The 21,388-nt window shown below is 35.6% G+C and overlaps 1 protein-coding gene across 4 annotated transcripts in view; it reads left to right on the forward strand.

The window, feature by feature from the left end:
- The window catches only part of LOC139145004 (rasGAP-activating-like protein 1), a 105,215-nt gene that overhangs the window by 54,548 nt on the left and 29,279 nt on the right, over nucleotides 1-21,388 (forward strand). For all 4 annotated transcript variants that reach the window (XM_070715890.1, XM_070715892.1, XM_070715893.1 and 1 more), the window contains exons 5-9: nucleotides 5,909-6,041; nucleotides 9,915-9,996; nucleotides 12,184-12,410; nucleotides 15,208-15,322; nucleotides 18,516-18,666. In XM_070715890.1, the coding sequence (XP_070571991.1) occupies nucleotides 5,909-6,041; nucleotides 9,915-9,996; nucleotides 12,184-12,410; nucleotides 15,208-15,322; nucleotides 18,516-18,666 (708 nt within the window). The remainder of the gene's footprint in view (nucleotides 1-5,908; nucleotides 6,042-9,914; nucleotides 9,997-12,183; nucleotides 12,411-15,207; nucleotides 15,323-18,515; nucleotides 18,667-21,388) is intronic.

The raw sequence follows: 21,388 nt of genomic DNA on the forward strand, positions 1-21,388 counted from the left end.
GCATATTTATAGATTTGGTAATGTATGTGAACACCAGAGAGGATAAGGAACAGAAAGCAACAGATATAGCTGTGGCCCAAGTTACTGCATTTTGGTAAAAGCATATGTAATGCTCAATATTTATAATTAGATTATTAATTAATTCCCAAATTACTGTTGCTAATAAGAGTATTGATTCATGCAAATATATATATATATATATATATATATATATATATATATATATATATATATATATATATATATATATATATATATATATATATATATATATATATATATATATATATATATATTATGGTATATATATATATGGTTTATAGGTATATTTTATATATATATATATATATATATATATATATATATATATATATATATATATATATATATATATATATATATATATATATATATATATATATATATATGAGTATGCAAATCAAATGACAGAAACTTACTATTTATTGAAAATGTTCATCTGCCTAAAATTGTAAAGTCATGTTGTATACCGGAGCAGAAAGTGAATTAACTTTTTGTGATGTTGATGTACCCAAGGTAATCACATTGTCTCTCACCTCTTTGTGAAATTGTCTGTAAATTTGCTGTAAGATCATCATTTGTCAGAATTTTGATCGAAACAAGACCCGTCTTAATTTGAAAACAAAATTTGATGAAGTGTGTCAAGACTGAAGAATACTGGGTCCACACTTGACAGTTTTACAAAGCAACATTCCTAGGGGGTCCAGTTCCTGAAAATGCTACAGGAAGGCCTGCTAGTGCTAAGGAAAAAAACTTATTTCTCTGACTGTCAGACAGAACAGTATATCAATCTATGCACCAATACAATGATGGGAACTGATGTGCCGTTGCCTTGCTCTAGAAACCTAATTCCTTATAGAATGTAGAACACACAGAATTGTCTGAGAACATTAAAGTTCAATGAATCTTCAGCATTTGGACTTCCATCTGTAGTTTAAAGAAGACTCATTCCTTGAAACACAATATTTCAAGATTAAACTCTTAAGCCCACCATGGTACTCCCGGAGTATTTGACCTGATCTTGTTAAGCCCTTTGTGAAATGATCAATTATTGATTGATAGCGGAAAGTTTATGCAATACAACATCAAAACCCGATAGGCCGTTGCTCCCTGGCCCCAAAGGACATGTTAAAATAAATGAGTACTGCGCCAGGTATTTTGCCAGTACAGTTTGAGGACTACAATCAATCATATACCTTGTATGTTCTTTGGTGGAGTTTGACATGTAACTCAACTTATGCTGTGTGGCTTGCAGAGTTTAATTTACTTGACTGTGTTTTGTTGTGCTTTATTTCATGGTTTGAGTGAGTGAAATTTTATGATATTGTACCGTCAACTTAACTTGGTTTTTAATTGCATTTTTCAACCCAGCAAAATAATACTCAGACATTGAATTGTTGGCATACACTCAGTGTGACAGTTTTCGGACGACCTCAATTTTCGGACATTTAATGACATGCTGTTCGTTGTACTCACTTGGCTCTGTATTGATAGTGTTTTACAAGTCATGTGACAGCATATTAAGTCAGGTTACGCTGCTGTCCCGTTTTGGATAGTTTTTTTTCGGTAGAAGCTATTTCAGGCGCTACAAACTTGGCGAAGTTAGCCACACCGTACGATACAAGGTGTCGAAAGCAACACACAGAGACAGCCCATGTCCTATATCTAAGTGCCATACATGTCGAAATATAGTTGCGTCGTCCATGGATTAAACGTAACAAATTTATCACATATTTTTACAAACAGTTGTCTAAACACATCGAAATTGAAAATCGGGGGTTTGAAGTTTCAAAATATCAATATTTAGCCCCTATAATCACATTCCAAATACGACGTACGATTACTGCGATAGCAGTCCGATTACTACGCACTCAACATGGGGTCAACAATTTGGCAACTTTGACCCCCTAAATACCACTCCGTCCTGTTAACAGTTTGAGGATAAACACAATAAAGTTTCGAAAGGTATGGTAATAAGATTTCGTACTGCTCGTCATTTATGAAACGGCTTTTCGCAAAATTCACTACCCTGTCTGAAAACTGTCACACTGAGTGTATATATATCTGAACCACATAGTTTTATCAAGGCACATGCTTTCTTTGTTTTGTGTGGGTGGTGATGTTTCACCTTCATGTAGTGATTTTGACCTTGCCAAATTATTTTTCGAAATCGATAGACACAATCAGAGAAAGATCTCGAGACACTGATAGCTGATGTAAGGGCAAAATTTGTAGTGTTGTTTCTTCGCAATTTCTCTTTATGTAATAATACCATGGCTGTAATTCAGCAATGGACTTCAACATTAGTTTCGAAAGGTAAACTTTGATGGCAATGATTTTCCAAGACGTACCTTGTCAACTCTTAGTCTCAGTGGATGAATTTCAAAGGGTCTCTGATGATTTAAATTGTCATTTTGTCCAAAATATCATGATAATGATTGAAACGATCACCCACTCTGTTCTTTTACTTTTCTGGTCCACCACCTGTGTATAAGGTTTATGTTGAATATCTTGCGGTAAAAATTGTAATTATCACCATCTTGTTTCAGTGAAAATCAAAAATTAAATTTTTTCCCACAGAGTTAACACAGGAATGGCGGCCATTTTGAATTTCCAATGGTTAAATGTCTGGTAATTTGTTTCTCTTGAACCAAAATTGCACGGTGACTCCTGATTTTTATTCATGTTAAAAGAGAAATGGTTGAAAGTTTTATCAATGTAAATTTGAGCAAAGTTTAAATTTCAGTGTCAGAAATTTGTTCTGTCATGATCAACAAACAGTACAATGTATGCAAAGACACGTGATTGTACTTCCCACTGAAAAAGATGACCTGGCCCTGTCCCAGCTGAGTTTTAGGTGGGACCAAGTGCAAGAGAAAGTACCATATCTACATGTGCATGCTGATATAAATGTGTGGTCGTGACATGTTGCTGCCATGAAGCAAAGTGGCATTTCTTAGAGTTTTGGGAGAGACCGTCACAGGGGAAAGTGCCATACCTGCAAATACTGTTTTAAATATGTGGCTTACTGGTATATGCAAATTTCAACCATGATTTAAAGTGGTACACTCCTTATATGTAAATTTCCTCCATGAGGTAAAGTGGTACACTCCTTATATGTAAATTTCCACCATGAGGTAAAATGGTACACTCCTTATATGCAAATTTCCACCGTCAGGTAAAGTGGTACACTCCTTATATGTAAATTTCCACCATGAGGTAAAATGGTACACTCCTTAAATGTAAATTTCCACCATGAGGTAAAGTGGTACACTCCTTATATGTAAATTTCCACCGTGAGGTAAAATGGTACACTCCTTATATGCAAATTTCCACCGTGAGGTAAAGTGGTACACTCCTTATATGTAAATTTCCACCATGAGGTAAAGTGGTGCACTCCTTTATGTAAATTGCCACCATGAGGTAAAATGGTACATATGCAAATTTCCACCATGAGGTAAAGTGGTACACTCCTTATATGCAAATTTCCACCGTGAGGTAAAATGGTACACTCCTTATCCTCAAGCACATCAATGACATTATTTGCAATCTGGCGATGTTATGGGAAATATCCCCAAGTGAAATAGATTGCACATTGTAGTTCCGTAGGAGACTTGTATGCGTAAAACAAAGGGAATTTGGTGTGATCATCACCAAGCCGACACTTGGTGGTTGTTTTCAGTAGTTGAATATAGGATAACTGTGTTGAATTGATTCATTATTGATCTGTTGCACACACGTGAAGAATATAAACAGGAAAATCATTTGCGATGTTTTGACAAACAGGATGTTCTCTAGTGACACTCTGGAAATGAAGCGAAATAGAAACATTTTTGAGATTAGAAAATCATTAAGAAGATCAATGCTTGAAACTGTTACAAGCCAGAATTTCATCTTCAGTGTAAATTTTCATATATGTATAACACTCGTATGCCATCTGAATGTCTGCATAAAAAACCCCATCTGTAGGGAAATAAAAATCTTTTTTAAAGCAAAACATATTGTATAACAATGTCAGTATTTTTGTTTAAAAAACACACTTGACAAAACTAAAGTTTCTTCTAAAATGTCAAACAAGATTTGGAAGATCTAATGCTGAACACTGTTCAGTCCTCAGGTTTACACTATTCCTTTATAATAACCTTCAGATCAATTACGCAATGAATTCTGGTCCTACTTGGTGTGAAACACCCCTACTGGGTAGAATGACATTGCTGTAGTTTATGAATAATTCAACCAGAGAAATAACGCCTCTTGGAGGGGGTTGGAGTTGACACGTACACCACTGTACAAAATTATATATGTCAGTATGCATTATATATGAAATAGACAACAACTAAAATTTGAAGATATTTTCAATATTTCTGTTCTGCAAAACATATACATTTTTTTACTCTCCTCCCTGAATCGCAGTTGAATAAAACATGTGCAATGATCCTGCCAACAATCAAAATTTATTCTTTCTACCAGAAATCCGTCATCAAAAATAATACAGGTGCTGCCATCAAAGCTGTTCATTATACAAATGCAGGCATGTTGACAGTGATCAATAAACTTGTTGAAATGACTTTGGGTGTAGAACAGAAAGCATATTTTACAAAGACAACAAAAATAATACAAAATATTAAAAGTTCAAGCTAATTATGTGTCTGTTGTAGAATACATATTTCTCTTTTTACCTCAATTTGCAGCTCTTTTTCTTGTATCTCAGTTTTTAGAAATTATCATATTTGTGCTTCCCATAAAAAGTATGAAACAATACCTTTTGTGGCAAGTAGGATTTTGCAAAACAGCCATGCATGTAAGATTTAATATTCTATTCTAATTATCAAAAAGTTTTGCAAAATCTGCATCAATGAGACTTTTTAATATCCATAACTTCAGTGAAAAATGAATTAATATCTCTGAGGATACCATACCTCTATAGAGAACTTATTGTCGTAGTATCGGATAAGCAATCTGATATTGCATTGCACTGAAGGGCAGATACGCATTAGAGCATATAGCGAACTATTTAATCTATGAAATGAAGGTCTGGTTAACAGCGTGGGCAGATATTTAATTGCATTAATATGTCTTTCCCTGATCATATTTTTCCATATTGTTCTGCATTTGTGAATTAGAAATAGCCAGGAGACACAGATAATGCTGCTATATACCACAGAAATTATCTTGTACTGAGTCTGTGTGCACGACTGCATTTGGAAGAGATAATATGTATCTCATCAAAGCCATCAAATATATCCAATGGACAGGACAATCTTAACTTCAGGATTTTCTTTTCCAAATGGCAGAACATGAAGCTGTATACTCCTTTGACATTTAATGTCCCATTTTTTAATGAGGACTGTAATAAGTAGTATACAATAATTATTAATGTATATTTATTGTGGGAAATAAACCATAGCCGTGCATGTCAATTCTCACGTCACAATTGTTCTGCAAAACTAGTTTCATACTGCTTTTAAAAGGGTGTTCTGGTTGTTCTCAGCTACATTTTGTGGAAAGGATACGCTTTAAATGCTACATATGGGGGGGGGGGGGGGAATCCTCAGCTAAAGAGGTTCCAATAGTGTCTGCTGACATTGAATGCGCAAAGCACTGATTTTCAGTTGTCTTTTTAACATCTTTACACAAAAGAAACAACCTTCAAAGTTTCCCATGGTATGTGATGTGATCTTCTTCTTTTCAAATCACAATGACAATGCACTTGCAGAAATAGAAAAACAAATATAAGACACCCACAGCTCTCTAGACAGGATTTTCAAACCTCAGATCATCTTTAAAAGTGTTTTGTTTTGTTTTATTGTCTGTATTATGATGATTTTTTTCCTTTTGTTTTTTTTATTCCCTGTTTCTCATTCAACAGCCGGTATAGAGAAATGGTTTAAATTACACAAAGTGAACCGGGACTCCGAAGTTCAAGGTGAAGTTCACATCAACCTGACATTGGTGGAAGAAAACAAGCACTACACCTTCAGATGCCAAGTAATCGAGGCAAGGTATTTAAGAAACAACAAACAATGAACAATCACTGTTGCTGGTAGTGTAGACAACTTCAATCCAATGGGCTTCCTTATTTTATCATTCAAATGAAATAAACAGTTTTCCATCTGACAGTATTGTAAGCAGGACAGTTGAATTGCATACTTATGATCAGATAAATGAGAGAATTTTAATCATAATTTCATAATTCCACCTTGAACACTTACTTCTGAAACAGATTGTACAAAAACATGTACTTTTCTCGCACTAAAAGCAGTTTTTAAATACAAGGCTCTTTTTGACAAGAAGCCCTGCAGATTGTCCAATTTGCATTATTTACATTATTTCCACAAAATTTGACACTAGAAGATGAAAATGGTGTCGATTACACTATTGATACACATGATGCACATATATGATCGACAGAAAGATGAAGATATGGTGTATGAACTCTTTACAAGACACCATAGTAGAATATTAGAAGATACAGCATTGTTTGCAGTGTGAACATGAAAACATCAAACAAACAAACAAATGAAAAAAACAGCATTAGACTTATACAAATAAGTCTCCTGAAGTATGATTTATATTTTGAGGACTGTAACAAACATCTATACCATTTGGATCCATTAGACTGACATATGTTCAGCGTAATATGCTGGGGATAAATGCTTTTGAGTTATTTAGCACTACTTTAGTCAAAAGTTTTTGAAATGGTGATTATAGTAATTGTATCACTTCAAAAATATAGTTGAAATTGTAAATTATGGTCGCCTGGTGATTTCACTTGAGATTTCATCCATCATTGCAGGTGTATCTTTTTCTCATTTTATTAAACAGTGATTTTGTGTCGGTGCAGTGTAAGATTTCACTGATATGGAAGCACTTTGTTGAAAAAAGTGCCCGTAAATGGTGAAACACGTGCAAAACATATACTGCAAATCAGCAATCAAGAATTACAACTTAGTCCTTGCTGTTTTGCTGCCAGCACTACAATTTCGTTCTGAGTGTTTGATGCCTTGAAGTCACACTAAATCAACTGGACAGAGTCGCATACGTTATAATAGAGATATTCTGATGTTCATGTGGATGTTAGTAATTTCACAACAGAGGAAACTACAGAGCAACCATCACATTGGTTTTATTGTAATTGTTCCGCGTATTTTCTAGCAGTGCTGTTGCTACATTTATTTATATACACACGGTTTTTAAGGTGGTACCTTTGACATTTGAAAACTACGACCCTTCACTGCACCGACACAGAAGAACACGTCATTTCATTGTGTTCCAAGCAATGTATACACGCCTGACGAGATATGTTGCTGTGGCATCTTAGAGCAAAGATACTTAGTGATGATATTTCTTGGCTTTTAATCTAATCACCTGCAAACTTGAGGTCAGGGTAATAGCAGTGGTTTATCTTAATGCCCTAAACCCATGATCTCTAATTTGCTGACTACATCATGTACCCTAACTCGTTGCACTCGTTTCTCTATGTGTAGGGTTTACTGTTGACTTAAATACTGTACTTCATTTGTACATACAGAGTACATACCATGCTTTTCTAATTCAATTGCAAAATCTTTAAATTCAGTCCTTATCTTTAAAGTCAGCTACATTCATTGGTGTTTGGCGGTCATTCAAAAGAAGATTAGAAAACTGCAAGAATTAGCAAATAGGTTTACAACTAAACGGTGAGAAGAGACAAGTATGAAATTTCAAAAACAAAACATTATTTGAAATTATTCAGAACGTACCATAATTAAATACGCAAACTGTAAGAAGATGTACATTTTAGTGACTTGTATGTTAACTTACTGAAGAGTTGCACATGTTAAAAGTGAAGGAAGAGGGTATTTCTGAGACGGAGAAAAAATGTTTCAGATGTCGATGAAATCAAGTGTTCAAGTCTTCATTGAACTTGCTGACCTTTTTTGAGGATCATCTTGTCAAATGCCCATTTGTTGACTGTAATGTTTGTGTACTTTGTGCATAGCTCTGTTTATTCCATCAGCAAATCTGGTATAGATAAAAATTTATCATCAAAGCAAAATGAAAAATTTACGCTAACATTTATGTTCGATACTTTTTAACAAAACATCTATTCAAGCCGAGTCACCAAAAAATCCTCACAGAATTTTTTGCTTGACTTTCCTTAGCCTAGCATGTGATTTGTGTGTACTGTTGACAGTGTAAGGTTTACATGGATGGGTTTGTGCCAAGTGGATTCAATAACACGGTCAAAGACAAATTGAATGAAGGAAAAATTGATCACCATGACAACCAAACCTGCCAGGAGGTCAGGTGGACAAGTGTCAAATGATGCGTTAACGGATAAAAAAGAAAGCAAAGAAAAGATGGTTGAAATGTGAGGATGAGGCATAGAGCGCTGGGCATAGTTGTATGCTGTGAGAGTGAGTGTTCAGTTTCCATGACAACCAATCAGCTTGTCAGGAGAAAATAGAATTTTTGCAGTCAAACATGAGTTGACCTTCAAGGTTAGGTAGCCTGACTGCCACTTTACATTCAGTGTTGGACATGACAGTCATGGGGTCATCAATGTACATTCAGTTTTTTCATTGCAAGTTCACAGGGATACGTGACTGTAACAACAATAGTGCTGTTAGATAGTTTGGGGCAGCTGAAATGTCACTCATCAGAAATAAATGAAGGTCTAAATACGTGTACATGTGTTTATAGACTGTTGATTTGCACGTATTATTGTTTTAACAATTGGCAACAGCGACAATTATATATGGCAAACTATGAATTGACTCACACTGTCAGTGATCACAATGAGATTGGCAACATAATTGGAATTTACCATGATGAATGTGGATCCTATGGTTGTAAAATCATAGGGTGATCCCCATATTGGTATATACCATTGAAAGAACATAATATTCTATATCGTATGCATTTCTTTGTTTCATTGTTTAAAAAAAATCAAAAGAAATAAAACTATTGTAATCAGAATGCAGTGTTGATATAAACTATCATTACTGTTATGTAGATGGCCTATGTGTGAACCTATATATTTTATACACTGCCTATCTATTTTTACTTCTCATAGTTCATCACCTTCACTGAAATCTATTTCACTGAAGTTTGTTCATGGGCAGACAGTCAAGTGCAAGTATATAGCTACTGCAGAATATCAGACACTAAGTAGTTGTACAATATTGCTTTTTCTATTTATGAGATGTACTATTACGCAAAAGTATGACACCTAGCATCTTGTAAAATCCACAAGCACCTCCTCAAAACTGACAGAAATAGCATACAGCATCCAAAAATACTCTAGTACCAGTACAATGCCACATTTTGTGAAGGAGTTGTTTTTCCCTTGACTTAATCAAGTCACGATTTTCTCATCTACCGGTATACCATAGTGTTGAGCTGTCATTGCTGTGTTTACATGTAAGGATATTGTACTCTGTAGCAAACAGCCTTGCTGTCGTATTGCACACTGTTAATCTTTCATACAGTGATTTAAAAAAAAAAAATGTAGATCTTACCGCAAGAAGCACATTCTTGCTGTAGAGACTCTGGATTTTGTTCAGTGGCTGTAAATTTTAGAGATAATAGATTCAAAAGAACCATGTCTGGGAATTTTACAACAAATGGTTTAACCTTCAAGTACAGACTCATAAGTGACATTAAGTGTGCATTGGACTAAGGTTTTAAAATATTTACAAGCTTCTGTTAAATGATTTCACCGTTGTACCACCATTGCAATACACTTTTAACACCAGAATGCTCCGAAATTGTCAGGTTGCTATCCTCATACTGTAATTAATGCTTCACTTGCTGCATAGTATATAATATGCATATGTACGTAAAACCAAACGACATTTTAACTGAAGCTTGAACATTTCTTGCTTTTACAGAGACCTTGCTGCTAAAGACAAGACTGGTACATCTGATCCCTTTGCCAAAGTCACTTACAATGGAACAAATAAGAGTACACAGGTAACAAACAAACAAACACCTTACTGTGAATGTCCCATATGCAACCCAATGGTATTTAGGCACCCAATCAGAGTAGCCTTTATTCTTAGTAGTGCAGTTTGCAGTTATCATAATAAAATGATTGGTGGAATTAAAGTAAGAAATGTTGTCGACGTCAATTGTGCCAATCAGCATTTGAGAAATCATTTATAAACATGTGCTACATTCTCAAAGATTTTTAATGAAATGTATATTGTTTTCTATGGCAACTGGATGCGATAGCTTTCTAAGTCTTTTTAGTCCCCACGGACACCGTCCGGGGGGACTTATAGGTTTGGTCATGTCCGTGCGTGTGTGCGTGCGTGCGTGCGTGCGTGCGTGCGTGCGTGCGTGTGTGCGTCCGTGCGTGCGTCCGTCCGTTCACGCAGATATCTCAGAGATGCAAGAAGCGATTTCATTCAAACTTGGTACAAGGATTACTTCATATGTCATACAGATGCACGTCGATTTGTTTTGTGAAACGATCCAATATGGCCGCCAGGCGGCCATTTTATTACGATTTTTTCATGTACAGAGCCATAACTCAGACATGTTTCAACCGATTTTATTCAAAGTTGGTACAAGGACATTGACCAATGTCATAGATATGCACGTCATTTTGTTTTGTGATACGATCCAATATGGCCGCCAGGCGGCCATTTTATTACGATATTTTCATGTACAGAGCCAGATCTCAGACATGTTGCAACCGATTTTATTCAAAGTTGGTACAAGGACATTGACCAATGTCATAGATATGCACATCATTTTGTTTTGTGATACGATCCAATATGGCCGCCAGGCGGCCATTTTATTACGATTTTTTCATGTACAGAGCCATAACTCAGACATGTTTCAACCGATTTTATTCAAAGTTGGTACAAGGACATTGACCAATGTCATAGATATGCACATCAATTTGTTTTGTGATACGATCCAATATGGCCGCCAGGCGGCCATTTTATTACGATTTTTTCATGTACAGAGCCATAACTCAGACATGTTGCAACCGATTTATCAAACGTTGGTACAAGGACATTGACCAATGTCATAGATATGCATGTCGATTTGTTTTGTGATACGATCCAATATGGCCACCAGGCGGCCATTTTATTACAATATTTTCATATACAGTGCCATAACTCAGACATGTTTGAACCGATTTATTCAAAGTTGGTACAAGGACATTGACCAATGTCATAGATATGCATGTCAATTTGTTTTGTGATACAATCCAATATGGCTGCTGTGTGGCCATTTTATTACGATTTTTTCATATGCAGAGGCATTACTCAGGCATATCTCAACCGATTTATTCAAAGTTGGTACAAGGACATTGACCTATGTCTTACATATGTACGTCAATTTGTTATGTCATACGATCCAATATGGCCGCTAGGCAGCCATTTTATTACCATATTTTCATGTACAGAGCAATAACTCAGACATGTTTCAACGGATTTTATTCAAAGTTGGTACAAGGAGATTGACTAATGTCATACATATGCATGTCAATTTGTTATGTGATACGATCCAATATGGCTGCCTTGCGGCCATTTTATTACGATTTTTTCCTGTCGAGGGCCATAATACTCTAAGGCATATCTTAACCGATTTTATTCAAAGTTGGTACAAGGACATTAACCTATGTCATACATATGTATGTCAATTTGTTTCTTGATATGATCCAATATGGCTGCATGGCAGCCATTTTGTTACAATTTTTCGTGTCCTTAGCCAAAACTTGGGCATGTCTCAATTAATGAGAGGACTCTATCCTCTTAGGACATGTAATCAAAGTACCCATTAACAAGTGGGGACTGTGTCATCAACGATGACTTGTTCTTTATGTAATGTATTTCAACTTTATGGAAAATGTAGATTGGTATGATTCGACGGTGTTTGCACTAAAACAGTCATGTTCATTCATCACAATGCTGAAGCAACGTTATTGAAACAAATGCAAGAAGTGGTCATTGCGGTCATTAATAAAAAATGAACCATATTCCTTTTTGATGTATTACATTGCAAGTCTGCAGACAAAACTTATATTGTGGCAAGTGTGTTTTTCTTTTACTCACGACATAAAAGAATGACATATAACACTTATAAATTGATGTTTTCAATTCCATGACTTTAATATCAAGCTTTATTTTGGACTTCTGGTAGACCATCAGGAGGACGCGGTTTCCAAGATGGTACGAAACCTTTGACTTTGAAATAATGGGGCCATTGAAAGATGCTGTAATTCATCTAACTGTGTGGGACTGGGATAGACTTGGAAACAATGACTACATGGGCAGGATTGAACTTCATCCGGCTGATCTTGTACCAAACAGAACTTACGATGAATGGCTCAGGTTGAAACCCAGGCAGATCGAAGAGGACAGTGATGGGTAATGATAATTAACAACGCTTGAAATGCATCCCTTTTGCATTACAATATTAGACCTTTCATGTCAATTTCTTCATAAGATTTACCCACCCTGTTGTTAGCAATGAGAACATCCCAAAGTCAGGGCGCCAAACATTAAACCCCATGCAAACTGTGAAATACACTTGTGAGACAACCTCCGGGATAAGAAATAAGTTGGCAATTTGGGCACGTCTAACAAGTACATTTAATCTGTCCAGTCCGATTCCCTGCAAACAGATCCACCCTCATCATTGATCACAACAGGGTTCAGGCCAAACCATTGTGTTGGAAGGGTTCAAGTCGAACATCTTTGAACATCAACCATGAAGAATTATTTCTCCAAAGTGTGCTGATATCTCCATAGCTACCACAAGTATAACCATCAAATATAGCCCCAGGTTACAAAAAATATACTTGATTATAAGTTGATAATATCCTAGCAATTACCAGGTCATTCACACCACGATTACCACGTCCTGTTCAAATTACACAATGACAAAAGACAAGAAACATACACTTATACTGAATGCTGTCAATTAAGGTGGTTGGAAAGGCTATTTTTGCACCAATTCTTTTCTCATAGTTAATGTCAAATTTCAAGTGTTAGAATCAAGATATTAGTTCAAATTTTCAGGATAACTCCCTTAGTTAATATTTTCTCCAAAGAATATAAAAATTGTATATTTGCAGCCATGATTTTGAAATATGACACCAGTAAATATTAAAATTTAATTTTTCATATTATTTTTACATATTTGAATTTAATAATAATTGGATAGTATTAATATTACCAAATTAGTTATAAGTATGTTGACACTATTTATTGTAAGATTTGTACGGCAGGATTTGTAAATAAAATTTGTTTTTATGATTTTACATGGGTTTATATATCAAAAAATTATTAAAAATTCTTTCAAATTTCAAAATGTGATTTTTCAAAAAGTACTTCAAATACAGGAAAATTGTGCCGTACAAATCTTATCTGTAACCTTGTTAATAGGCTGTAAAAATTCCATGTCCATATCTCATTTCAAAGTTGGATTAAATTGGTATACAATTATGTAGGAAAACTGCTATTTTGTCAAAATGTTGAAAACAAGCCATATTTGCACCCCTCTTTTGAAGTCATAGAGCAGTTTTTTTGGTTAATCTCACTTTTGACACCTCTTTGACACTAACAGAATCTAAAAATGCATTACAATAGCAGTCACTCACTCTGAATGCCAGCACCGCCTTGTCAAACTTTCCTGAAAAACAGCAAATAATGACTTTCCCTTTTCAAACATTTTATTAAAAGCTAGGGACCTCTACCATAGTTAATACACCAGGGACTCCCCAACTTCTTCTTATTTGGTCAGTTTTTCAGAAGTTTTAACAGGCTATAACTCTGCAATGCCTTTGTGCCCAAATGTCTAGTTTTTTTATTCCACAGAGAATGTTGACTACTGTTAGATTTAATAGTTTTTTTGAAATTTATAACTGACGCTCTAGCCTTTCCAACCACCTTAAGTCAGTGAGAGAGCTTCAACAATAGACCTTGAGGCTCATCCTAGAGAATTGCCGCCAGGTGTTTCATTGTAGAGCACTGCTGTTTTATGTTTTCCAAAGATCTGAGCAGAACCATATGATTACTTTATATCAAACTGCAAGCCTCGGTAAAAGATGGTCAAATTCCAAACACACGTGCATTCTCTGGCATCATTTGTCCAGGAGTTAATCTTCATCAGTTCAAAATGTCAATGTACATGTAACTCTGAGTGCTTTAAGCTTAATGGACAGGCCATCCTTTTCAAAAGCTTTTGTGTTGTAAATGAAACAATGGCACCCCGTTCAATGTATATCATGACCATTGCATGCTGGCTTGCACAGCATCAAGTGAACAGGACAATTTTTTCTTTAATTATGAACATTTAGCCGAGCGGTTTTGTCTGCTTGTTATTGAACCAATCTTTTAGAGATTGGGGATTTAGCCGAGCGGTTTTGTCTGCTGGCCTCTGCGCTAGCTGATTGGGTGCCGTGCGTTGTGGGTGCGAGCCCGGTTGAAACCATCGTATAAATTTGTTCATGAAAAAATAAATGAATCCACTGTACATACTCTCTCCCATACATCATGTAGAAAAAATAAATGAAATTGCGCAAGTTATTTGTTGAAAACTAACACCCCGTCTAGAGCAGATTTTGTCTAGAAATTAACAGTCATATGTAGTTGCCTTGGAAACCTAGCAAACCTCACAATCTCTCCTGAAAGTGAAAATAAATACTCCAGTTAATAGAATGATAGCTGGAGAACAAACTGTTGCCTCCGGCAGGAAGGAACTGCATTAGAAACACTCACCCCTGGCTCAGTCTTGTGATGCAGTTTATCCAATCAGATTGGCCATCAGGGCAAAAGACAAGCTTTCCTTGTTTTAACACATAACTGTAATTACAGTGAATGCCTGGTATGTTTCGTGACCCACTCTTAATATGAAATAGTCAATTTAATTAAAAATTCATACCTCACAAGTGCATAGGCTTGACATTGGTATATCTTTAGAAACAACCAAGTTGAACAAAACAGAGCTGAATGGGATATTAGCCTGTTTTTCCAGTCAGTAAATTTTGATTCAGCAGTACTCACAAAAGTTTTTAAAACATGATTGAGCAATCCGCCTTAGGTAAATATGAATATTCATAAAACTTTACAATATCACACAATAGTAATACTCAGTGTAGCATTTGTTAATTTACATATTCATAATTGCTGTTATTCATAGTATTTTTTCTTTCTTACAAAGGCCAGACCTTGGTTCTCTGAGGTTAAAGGTCAGATGTTCAGAGGAGCGAATTCTACCATCTCAGTACTACCAACCACTCATAGATTTACTAGTGGAGTCCGTTTCACAAGCGCAGGTAAATTATCAATTTGTATGTCTTAAACTCGATGACAGGCTGCAGACACTGGCCTCAATGATAACTTTATAAACTGAAGTGTTGGGTTTTTCTGCTTCAATTCATTCATCCTCAGCTTCTCAGCCAATTGATTGTACCTTATCATTGATAATAATAGGGTTGGAGCAAACAAGGGCTATGTGACTGTATTCTCCTTTTGTGGGAGATTGCGCCTCGGGGACAGATATTCAGACTTTCAACTTTCTGCAAAAAATTTTTGATCTACCATTTGTTTGGGGCTCATTTTGAAGCTTTTGGAGTGAATAAAATTTTCACAATTATTTTTTTGGACATCAAAAATTTTAATTCCCATAGAGTAAACACATGGGTGGCAGCCATTTTGAATTTCAGGTGTCGATAAATGTTAGGTAATTTGTTCCTGTAGTACCAAAATTTGCACGGTGACCCCTGATTTTTATTCTTGACTTTGAAAGAGAAAGGTTTAAAGTTTCTGAAAGTCGGAGTAAAAGTTGAAGTGTTTTAGTTTGGAGACACATACTTCATTACTATGAAAATATTATCCAAAATAATTGATTAAATTCTCTTTATATAAGCAAATTCCTTTTGAAATGCGAAACTAAAATGCTTCTTTACAAAGTTTAGGAAAATTAGCATAGTTGTAATGGTCCAGCATCCTAAAATTGTCTACATGAAAAGAAGCAGAGCGTATGCAGACTCAATGGTTGCTCATCTGGCAGAATTCTGCTGGAGTTTGCCACATAAAGAAGTGCATTTACGACTGCTATACCTGAGAGTAATGAGGCATTCTGCTGGAAATACCTTTTGACAAAATATTGTCCGTCCATTGTTTCGTCGAGTCGGCTCCCTTTGTCAGTTGACATGTTATTGGTAACAGCGTCAGTGCAATTTGTACTCCCCACAAAGAGCTAAACTGGCTGGCCCTGTTAAATCACGTACGCAGACGTGTCTTTCTCATTGAAAATAAACTCTGGCGCTGCGTATGCAGAGCAATTTTGGAACTCATTAGCTCTGAAAATACATCCTGCATGTATGCAACAAAAATGAACTCGTGGGAGTATTCGGAAATGGTTATCTACTTATCCCTCGACATCGCCTGCCCCTGCCCTGATATTTTTACTTCAGTATGATAGTTCTTTGTGCAGAGAATAACGTCTAGGTAATTTACTTGGCATGAAAAGAAGATCACTTTTCCTGCATGATTGCAAATGTCTTGATCCTCAAAGCTTTGTAATGTTTGACAGGAAAATCTGACCAGCTGAGCACGGTTCGTTTCCCTTCTCAAATTGTTGGCATATGGACAGACGTGGATGTACCCGCAAAAGGCCAATTTTCCAATCATCCGTTTGGCCTGTCTCTCAGTATGCTCGAAATTTGCTCAGTTGTTGATCCTAAGTCTTCGATTCTAACCAGACGCAGTCCCTACATGTGTACAACATTTGTGACAGATTTGTGCGTAATTGCCGTGTCTAATTATGTTTCATACAATAGCAGCAGATATTTGAATTGTCTGTCCGTAGTTATTTTGACGTACTGTAAAATCAGAAGCAGCAGTTGCTATTTACAATTTTACATTGTTTACATGCTGTGTTCATGTCAAGTTGACATCAAAAGTTATGCTAACTATATTAACAATTTTGGAATACTGATAAAAATTTGCCAACATCTTGCACCATTAAATACAATTCGGATGTGAGAAAATTTGATCAAAGTCTCCCTACACATCGATAATTTGTCATTCAATTGTGTTTGTGGCTTTTATTATGGAAATGCATTGTTTGTTGTGATAAAAGAAATTTCATTCGAAATATTAAAAATGACATATTTTACCTCAGATTGTGAAACATAATAGATATACTGTGATATATTGCATCAGATTTAGTAAATAGTGGGACAGTAACATTTTGGATAACAAATGAAATGAAATATGGTGACATTTTGTCATGATTGTGATGACTTATGATGTACATCTGAGTGAAACAATATCTATTTTGCACTTGTGCAACACACTCAATAAAGGAATGTGAGATTTTCATTTGAACAAAAAATTGACAGTTTGAAAGGACAGATGAAAAAAGATCACGGTCATTATGTAATTCTGAAGAGAATAACTGCGTCAGTAATATACACTGACAGAGGTCATATTTGCAGATGCCACAGTCTTGCAAAGCATAATAGGATTTCTCGTTCGTGAATGAAAACAGCGGGCATGTCGAAATTCTATGAATAAATGTATTCAGAAAAGATTCGGAGGAATGAATTATGAGGCAGGACATGCCGGTACAGTGTAAGGCACTTTGAATGGACAGAGTATACAAATGGAAAAAATGTGAAAAAAAGAATCAAGGTATTTTAATTGAAATATTTGCATGCAGAGTTGATGGTTATCAGTCATTCTGAAAGATGGAACAGATGAATAACCTTAGCAGGCCGCTGCCAGGCAACATTTCAAAATCAAATTTTATTTTATTATATTATTCAAATTAAATTTTGACATGACATTTATTTTTGGTAATACCAATGATGTGATATGAATTTTTAGGCAGCATGATTTCAGTTGATGTTACTTCCCGATAATTGTCTACCCTTTACCACAGGATTTTATAAATTACAAAATCGCACTGTTCACTGTTTCTATATAAGGCCAATCTAACTATTGAAAACACAAAATGAATACTGATAGAAGACATTCACTGTAACAGGCTTCTCGGTCTTGGTCTCAAATTGTTAAGTAACAGAATCTCTTCTTGAGGTGAAGTAAAAAAACAATTTCCAAACTACTGTAAAAAACATACAATTTTTGTGTATTTGGAGAATTTACAACCTACGTAATTATAGCACTTTATCATCTGTCAAGCATAATGAGTGAATTCTTATTGTCATGGCAACGTGAAGTTCCCCCTAAATGCACGTATATGCAAGTCTCTGGTCATTAATCTGGTATATCATGAACACAGATAACATCGTTGTTGACACAAAAGGAAATGTAAGATCAACCGGGTCTATATATTCATCTAGACCGTCTAAGACATTGCACCTTGAGGAGACTTCAGGGCTTCTCTCTTAATACTCTCCCCTCCAGCATACAATGAGTGACTAGCAGCATTCATCTAAACCCAGTATGAGTAACGTATTAAAGAGTCACATATCTCTTTTGTGGTTTGTGCACGTTTAGCCCGAGGGTCCGACGCCGCTTAACATGCTGGAAGAAGTGATGACTCTTGACAAGATGGAAGTGGCGACGACGTTAGTCAAAATCTTCCTGGGTCAAGGGATGGTGCTACCTTTTCTAGACGTACTTATCACCCAAGAAGTGAAGAGGGCAAGTGAGTACAAACAACCATTGATTCGCACTCTCTTTACGACTTATTGAGTGATGGTTTGTTGCTTTCATCTCGGCAAGTTTCCTCATGACGTCTCAAGGGAGGCAACTTTTGAATGTTGACATGTGCGATAAAGGAGTTATATTGAAAGGGCCAGTAGCTGTAACTTTTCATGATTTTATTTTCTCTATTTTAGTTTTGCATGTCATTTGCAGGTTCTTGCTCTACTCCTTAAAATATGTTAAAACATAATTTTGCTAATAAGCTTTCCAACACAGCATTGACATGTGTAAAATGCACTGTTATTGTTTACAGTTGATTTTTAGACCGGACCAGAACTTGCATGTCAACAAGAACAATACAGTGTAGACATGTACCTGAAGCTAGGTTGACAAGCTAAATGCTGTATATTGTAACATATGCCTTGGGGAGTAGAACAAGAAATGGTGGTTGAATTTAAATAAAAACAAAGATAGCCAAAAAAAAAGTCAAATATTACAGCTGCTGGCTATTTTAATGTTCTTTCCTTCAAAAGGAATTTTTTTATAATTGATTTTGTTTGGAAGATTGTAGTTGCATTCAGTGTGACCACAATATTCAGACATGCATGGATCAATGGAAGTTAATCACGGGCCCAAGTCTTGCACAATGTTTGCCTGTTACAAAGTGTTCATGTCTTTTGATGAAATGTGTAGGATTTGACTAAGTTTGGTTGTTACTAATCAAAACTTTCACAGTGAAACATGTTAAAATATCATCATTTGTTTTCTTCATGAGCGCTGCCTGACAACGCCTGAAAAATGTTCTCATATTTTTACGAAGTGTTCATTCTTTTGATGAAATGTGTAGGATTTGACTAACTTTGGTTGTTACAAATCAAAACTTTCACAGTGAAAAATGTTAAAATATTATCATGTGCTTTCTTCATGAGCGCTGCCTGACAACGCCTGAAAAATGTTCTCATATTGAATATAGAGTTTACAGAATAGCGCTGAGGGTATCAAAGGAGTTATATTACGCTCTTCCATAAATACCATGGCAACCGGCACAGCGTGAATGTTTAAACTAGCAATTACTCGACCGCAGACAGGCAACAGAATCATTATAGCCACTTGTTCGCTATCATTAATGCAATCATGGCGTATTTTATGAACCGTGTAAATTTTCAAAGGTGGTGCCCTAACACGGAGCTATATACTTCCGCTCGTGTAGCAATAAAAGAATTTTCAAGATCATACAGTGCTCATGCAGTGCTCTTCCCTTCAGTTCTGTACCACAGTAATCAGCCTTTCCCTCAGGGAAATACATTCTCTTTGGGAAAAGGTAAACTTTTCCCCTCATATAATTGATAGTAAAGTCTGTTCAATCATCCTTGAAACTGAAGAAAGAGTCATGCAGTACATACAAATGGATTTTTAATACCTTGGCCTTTGACACCCTAAAATTCTGATGTCTTTGAAACACCTTGAAGATCCAAAAATCTCTGCATATTAATTTTTTCCCCTTCTGCAGTCTATGTAAGAACTCTAATTGGGTGCAAATAGGTACTCCATTGTCAATAATTTTTTAGTCTAGTTGAATAAAAACATACCTAATAATATACCTAATAATTAATACTCAATGATGTATAAATTGGCTGTGTACAAGTGCAAGTTTAGGACAGACAAAAAAATTGATGACAAGATTCATGTCCAAGAATGTAATGTTACAGTTTCAAAGCATGCGATTAATTTTATAAGTTCCTGCAACTAAAAGAATAGCGTGCCGCTTCTCAAAACAAGCAGATATAATTAACAGACGACATAGAAAAAAAAGATTAGGAAGTAATTAGTGCACAGCTTGCGATAGTTTTAAAGTGTATGTGCACTTTTATTTTATTTACTTATTCAATCCATCATCCAACAGGCGAACGCCCAATTACAGGATGAGTACCCATAACCCACTACCCAATGGAGCAATGAGCAGTAAAGTTCCTTGCTCAAGGGCACAACACCATGCTTGAGTCTCGAACTCACCATCCTCCGTCCTCACCCAATAACTTTCATCAACTGTTATCGGGTCTTTCCAGTTAAATGTACTGAATTAGGAAAGTTAGTTCGATAAACAAAACATTAATTTAGCATTTGTACAAATGCTAAATGACATTCATTTATGTCATATTCTTGTATCCTCAATGTACAAACCAAGCTTCGTCAACTTTGGTCAAGCCAATCAAGATATATATCTCTGATAAGAAAAGTTTGTTAAATATGCAAATAAGCAATTAGCTAAAACAAAAATGATAAATGACTTTCATATTATATCTTCAATGTACCTATCAATTAAGTTTCGTCAACTTTGGTCAAGTAATTCCATATATATATTCATAATGAGAAAAGTTCATTGAATATGTAAATGAGCAGTGGAGTGGTGATGAAACTTGTATTTGACCTTGACATATGTCATATGTTTCCATGATTAACATCTGTTCCAAGATTCATGAGATATGATACTGTCATTCTTAAAGTATCTGATTTCTAAACAGAGTAGTATGCAAATTAATGTTAATTATGCAAGCCACACCCACCCAAAACTAATCAGTTCTTGCAATATCCAACCAGAATCTGTACCAAATTTGTTTCTGGTCTGATTAGGCTTTCTTGAGATATCGCACCAAGAGATAGACTGACAGACACAAACAGACATCAGCACAACAATAGCATGTGTGAACTCAAGAGCTATAAAT

Source organism: Ptychodera flava, chromosome 12 (genome assembly GCF_041260155.1).
Source record: "Ptychodera flava strain L36383 chromosome 12, AS_Pfla_20210202, whole genome shotgun sequence".
Taxonomy (NCBI): domain Eukaryota; kingdom Metazoa; phylum Hemichordata; class Enteropneusta; family Ptychoderidae; genus Ptychodera; species Ptychodera flava.